At 37.0% G+C, this 6,769-nt stretch overlaps 1 protein-coding gene across 1 annotated transcript; it reads left to right on the forward strand.

The window, feature by feature from the left end:
* Positions 1 to 1,277: 1,277 nt before the first annotated feature.
* On the forward strand, positions 1,278 to 4,647 carry LOC121367129 (the record flags this gene model as incomplete). Its single annotated transcript, XM_041491276.1, has 3 exons — positions 1,278 to 1,452; positions 2,036 to 2,377; positions 4,486 to 4,647. Coding segments are annotated over 3 exons (679 nt in total), but the record flags the coding sequence as incomplete, so codon positions are not given.
* Positions 4,648 to 6,769: the final 2,122 nt, after the last annotated feature.

Here is a 6,769-nt window from a genome sequence, read left to right on the forward strand (position 1 = left end):
TACACCATATATATATATACGTATGCGCAGAGTTTAGTCGAGAGCAGAAGTCTAGTAAAGTGGTTGGTTCAAGTTCCATGTGGTTTTGTGTGATTAAATTCGTTAGTGGTTAAATTCAGAGACATCTGTTGGAGATACAACATCATTGGAGATTCTGAAGAATTCTTGTTATTAATTTATTACATGATGAATATAATGCAATTAATTAATACATCTGATCTATAGTCCTTCATATCTGAGGTGCACAATCTGACTTGCACCCCAAAGCGTACATTAATAATTTATCTCAGAAATGTTTGGTTTTTTATCACCCATCTAAAAATATGGTAACGGTGCATCTCCCACTGGTTGTTAAATAGAAGCTGCTTTAAGTTCAGCTAGCCCCAGTATTTGAATATCAATATACTGATTCAGCGATTGTTCAATGTGCTATTCAAAATGTTTTTTTGTCAATATGTGCAAGCTTTACTCAAGATTTTTCCTATGGAATACAAATGACTCGGCTGCAGTTTATGAAGTGAGTGATTCATTACTCACCTGAAAAGTTTCAAACATAAAGGACTGCTGACCATAATTAGGTGTTAACGATTGGTACGTTTGATTAGTCTAGTGACGAGTTCCAGAAGGTACTGAATCTATACTAGCCAGTATTATGCATGTTTAATTCCATGGAATTATTAAGTTGTTATTCCTTTATGTTACTTGATGAATATAATGCCATCAATTAATCCATCTGGTCATAATTAGGTGTCAGTGTTTCTGCCAGAAAGAAATATTTGGGTATGAGACTATTGAATTGAATATTTACAATGTGTGTGCTGACATTGGGGTATGGTGGTGGTGGTGGGGGGGGGGGGGGGGGGGGGGGGTCTGCCCCAGAATGAAAATGGGTTACGTTTAGGGTTAGGTTTAAGAAAATCATACAGTAATGATAAGAGTCATTAATTTTTTCAAAAGGTTAACTTAACAAAATAAAATATGCAAACAAATTTGGGTATGGCGCCATACCCGTTTTCATAGCTTTTCTCCATTAAATGCCCTATCATAAATGCAAAAAAAAACAAAAAAACATTGTATACTAGCACCAACTTGAAAGCAACCATTTACATTACAACACACTACCAAATCGGTTCTTTTACTTGTTGGTGCCAAACAGTAATCTGAATGATTTAAATAATAATAGATAGGGATTTTCCGGGAAACAATGAGCTTAGTGCTTCCGGCTCTGGCAGAAACCCTGGACTCGTGTTAACGACTGTTATGTTTGATGATTCTAGTGAAGAGTTCCAGAAGGTGCTCAGTCTGCATGCCAGCATGATGCACGTGGCGCTGGAGGAGTTTGACCAGTACTGTGACTTCAACAGCTGGCTCTGTGACATCCACATCTTCTGTAAGAAGTGGAGCGACAAGTCCGTCAAGGAATTCAAGGGGTCTGCTGCTTTCACCATTGAGGTACCCAACAATAGTAGCTTTGACAAGTATTAAAACATTTTTTTTTTTTTTTTAAAAAGAGTTGTAATTTGATTGGCCTTAAACAAAATGTTGTATTTATGTTTTTATGTTTTCATTTTTGACCGAATGCGTTGGCCTGTGGTTAAAATTGAAACATTTGCGGGCATCAAATAGACTTAATATTTTCTCAGTGGCGGATCCAGAAAATCCATTTATGGGGGACTCCAGTGACATGAGATGGAATGCCAAGGGAATGTTGGGGGAGGTTTGGAGAGGGATCATAAAACAATGAAAATTAATATATAATAAAATTATAACTATCGCAAAATTTAGGGGTGGGTGGGGGCCGGCCACTGGGGCCCCCCTAGATCCACTTCTGTTTCTCACTGAGAATGTATATTCCATTATGAGTGTACCTGGGAATAATAATATGAAAATATTAAACCATGTACCCCTTATGTGTTTAAGCTTTTTTTTTGTACATACATGTAGGGCGTTGTAACTTAGCAAACTTGAACCCATTGATTTTGTTCTTTTTGCGATAAAATATGTTTATTTTCATTCACTTTTTTATTACTTTCAGCAAAAACTGACAGAAATCCGCCAGTGGTCGGAGAAAGTGCGTAACTTTGACCGATATTTCGTCTCCGAGAATGGCATGTTCTATATTGACTGTTCGATAATTCACAATGTCCTGCTGCCCAAACTGGATGAGATTTACCAGGAGCTGATCACCTTTGTGTCTGAGGAAGGCAAGACCCTTGCCAAACTTTTTGTTAGTGATATGCAGACGGTGTTGCAGAACTTGAAGAAAAAACATGCGTCTGTAGGGGCGTTCGCGATCTACGCCAAGAACTATTACCAGTACAAGAAGAATATGCCAAACTATCAGCAACGGATCGAGTACATCAAGTCTCTCTTTGAGGTATTTTTAATATATATATATATATATATATCAGGGTTGGGGAAAAGCCCTTTTTTCCCTGTCTGGGACCGATTCTCGATCTCTGAGACCGAAATTATTTTTTAAAAACGTGCATTTGCTGGTCCCACTTTTGTCATTCTTGTCGGTCCGAAGCACCTGTCCATTTCTATTAATAGAACACATTCCTATCCGCCAATTGGATCGGACTGCCCAGACATTGGTATCTTGTGCATGATTTAAAATAATAATAAATAAATAGTGTCAAACTGACTGGTGTTTCAGATGTCTGTGATTTTAAAGTCTGCCATAAGTCGGACCTACAATCAATCTACTGCCACTAGGCTAGACATTTGTCAAAGCTGCTGTGCTGGTCACGAGATAAAACAGACGTTAACAATAACATCATTCTTGGTGAGAAAGCTACCAAGGTATTACACTCCAATTAATTATTAAAACAAAGGACCCAGAGTTTGCAACTGGTCACAATCAACACATGTTGACGCCTGTGTTCGGAGCTCTGTCAGGTCAAGTGTCAGAGTCCGAGGCTTTTGTGAAATACAAAATGCTTGAAATAGCATAAAATATACTGAAATAATCTATAAATGTGTTTCTTGTTGACTGGAATGAATGAGCTGGAATAGCTAAAGAGCCAGGAGAGGTCAAATGTCATCCAATCGGCGACAACGTTATTAATTGCTTTGTCTAAACATGTGCTAGCTCAAGTTGTCAAACGCTCCAACGGTGTTACACTGTTATTGTTTATTAATTTTCAGGACAGTACTGAATACTGGTACTTTTTATACATATATGGGAGTTAAAATGCATAACTTTTATTCCTTTTTTATATTATTTATTCCATTATGTAAAATATATATAATTTGTTTTTTTCGCTGACGTGATCAAACATTTTGTTTTTCTTTCATGTTTTGATGTTTTGCGTTCATGATTCAAGATAAAAATATACAAATGCTACTATGATTTTGTTTTTAAAACACTATTTGGCAAATATCACCTTTTAAATGATTTTATAATTTGTATTTGTATTCCTTTCTTCTGCTCTCCCCCCCCCCCCCCCCCCCGGTAGTGATGACATCACGTGGGACCGATTGACAATTTAATTTTTCCCCACCCTGATATATATATATTGTATATATTAATATATAATTATATATATTTTTAAAATATGTTTTTCAACGTTATATTTTTCTGTATTGTGTTATTTTTCATGTTGTCATTGTTTGAAGTAAACATGGGTCAGTCAGTAGAGACTCACCTGAGTTGTATGAGTTGCAGGATAGATCGCCCTACCTGTATATGTGGACATGGGTTTTTTCACATCCCATCTAGTGCCCCCATGACTGGTATATCGAAGACCATAGAATGTACTGTCCTGTCTTTGGGAATGTATGTATAAAAGATTTCTTGCTGCTCTATCAATAGCAGTAGCCTATGTGGCAGAAGTGGAATTCCTCTCTCTTCCTCTCAACAAAGTGTTAACACACCAAATAACCAGTGTTTAAAATGTGCTTTGGTGTTGTTAACCCTTTGACGTGGATAACAACATTTACGTCACTTACCTCTTTACGGAGGAAAGTGACATATATCTGTGTCATTTTAACAGTGCTGTGAATCATACATGTTTTTTTTTACTATGCATTATGTGCGAGTGTGGACATTTTCAGTCATTAATTTAACAGGAAATATAATTCAGTTAATAAGAAAGGTAACTTTTACTTACTGCGATAATTTGTTAACTTTACGACATTTAGTTAATGTTAACTTGGCAACGACGTAAACAAAATGGCGGCACCCATGAAATTTGCATGTGATTTGTTGGCTATTTTTATTTACAAAGCAACTGTTATGAACTGTACATAAATGCTTTTAAATTCTATACATAGTTAAAATAATATATCTATTTTTACTACTTTACAGTTATTCCTTTTGTTATTTTGTGAATTAAAGTCGAAGTTGATTGACTTTATTATTATTATTTTTTATTTTTTTAAAATAAATTCCCCCACAGGAGCCGAGATGTGGCTTAAAAATATATATATCTGGCCTTAAAAGGGTTAAACAGACATTCCTTTCCTTTTGTTGTTCTGCAGGTGATCCGGATGAGCTACCGCCAGCTGAGTGCGGAGGAGGAGAAGCTGGAGGAGAGTGTGTGGGCGCTGTGGGAGGCGTTCATGATGCAGATGCAGGACGCAGCTGAGTTTGTCAACACACAGACACCTGTCATGACCAGACAGCTGGAGGACACATACCAGGTACGCGGGGGAGGTGGGGGTGGAGCGTGGGCGTCAACACACAGACGCCCATCATGACCAGACACGTGGGGGTGCGGGGGTCGTGGACATCAAGACACAGATGCCCATCATGACCAGACGGCTGGAGGACATATACAAGGTACACGGGGGAGGGGGGGAGCATGGGTGTCAACACACAGACACCTGTCAATACCCGACAGCTGGAGGACACGTACCAGGTACGCAGGGGAAGGGGGTGGAGCGTGGACGTCATGCAGTGCTGGTCATACTGCGGTCTTGCTGAATGTGAACACTGAGCACTTGTATCGATATCTTCTCATTTCTCTTTTCTTTCCTCTTCTATGTTAATCTCATACAGGTATATGGATATTTTCTCGTTTCTTTTTTCTTTTCTTTTTTCTCTCCTCTTCTCTGTTAATCTCATACCGTGGTCTTGCTGAATGTGAACACTGAGCACTCGTATCAATATCTTCTCATTTCTCATTTCTTTTTCCTCTTCTCTTTTCTTCTCTTCTCTTTTCTCCTCTTCTCTGTTAATTTCATCTCCTTACAGTTCCCCCCACCTTTTTGTACCTTAAACCTTATTGCACATAAAATCTAATTTTAGCACACCTTATTGTATCCTACACCTTATTGTATCATACAGCTTATTGTATCCTACAGCTTATTGTATCCTACACCTTTTGTATCCTACACCTTATTGTATCCTACACCTTATTGTAATACCGTATAACCAGACATTTTCGTGGGTTTCGAGGGTAAGTGGTATGCCTCGAAAATTAAAAAACTTTAAAATATCACAAAATATCAACAAATTCTATCACAAATATTCGTTTTGACCACACTATATGGTTGGTTGGTTGGTAGTATATTCCTCCACTGTTGTCTTCGGAGCACTGCAGAAACTAACAGTTGACCAGACTATATAATATCCTGTCATGCACAGACCACAGGAAACTACAAGACAATAGGGTATTCAAGACAACAAGTTATTATATTACAAACAAACAGACAATCTTTATCTGAAAACATATATTAGTGAGCAACAATTAAAAAAAAATAATAATAATAATAAATAAATAAAAAAAATAAAAAAAACGAGGGCAGAAACTTTTATTATTAACAGTAGCTTTATTCAACGAGCTCAACACACTCATAATTCAACTTTGAATATAAAATGTGTTTGTACTGGTATGTGCATTGTGCTGGAATACTGAGCGAGCTTACTTTTGTGTATGAATGAAACATGTCGAGCTCAGATACTCAACACCGTCTGCCTTAGAAAACTCACACAAATCATAATTGACTTTAATTAAAAACAAAGACTGTGATCAGTTGTATTACTAATAGTGTAATGTATTAGCCAATTGCAGTTGAGTGTTCTATTGTTCAACTTTAAGCTCTGGCGATATCAATCAAATGGAAGCCGACATGAAACTTTCAATCGACAATCACAATATTCTCACAAACTATATTTACTAAACCACAAAATTAAAACTACTTACATTTCAGGTTTGTAAAGCCTTGAAAAAAAAAAAAACTTTATGTTTTTAGTCCCCAAACCACAACAATTTTAGACCCTGAAAATGTCTAGTTATACGGTATTCATCTTATTGCACCCTTCATTTTATTGGACTGCACTGTGAAATACTTTCAGTTGCTTTTTATTTTAGTGAGAAATTCTTCTTAGCTCATACATGCATTGTTTGGTTTTTACTGACAAAAGGTAAACAGTGGCAGATCCAGAAAATCCATTTAAGGGGGACCCCAATGACTGGTGGAATGCCAATGGAACTTTGGGGGAGGTTTGGAGGGGATCGTAAAAAAGAAATGAAAATTAATATATAATAAAATTATAACTGTTGCAAAATTTAGAGGGCCCCTGGGGCCGCCCCTAGATCCGCATCTGGTATAATGTCGAAGGCTTTCATCGTTAGTTGAAACATTAAAGTGCTAAACCGTCAGATCCTAGTAGCCATGTAATATTTTTGTTATTTATTTACTTGAGTATTTTTAAGTAAATAGCTACATGTAGGCTTGTATTTTTTATCTCATCTGTGTCTTGTTTTAACTTGTGCAAACTAGCGCAAGCAAAAAGCTGTAACCAAGAAACAGCAGGATG

Source organism: Gigantopelta aegis, unplaced genomic scaffold, assembly GCF_016097555.1.
Source record: "Gigantopelta aegis isolate Gae_Host unplaced genomic scaffold, Gae_host_genome ctg9279_pilon_pilon, whole genome shotgun sequence".
Taxonomy (NCBI): domain Eukaryota; kingdom Metazoa; phylum Mollusca; class Gastropoda; order Neomphalida; family Peltospiridae; genus Gigantopelta; species Gigantopelta aegis.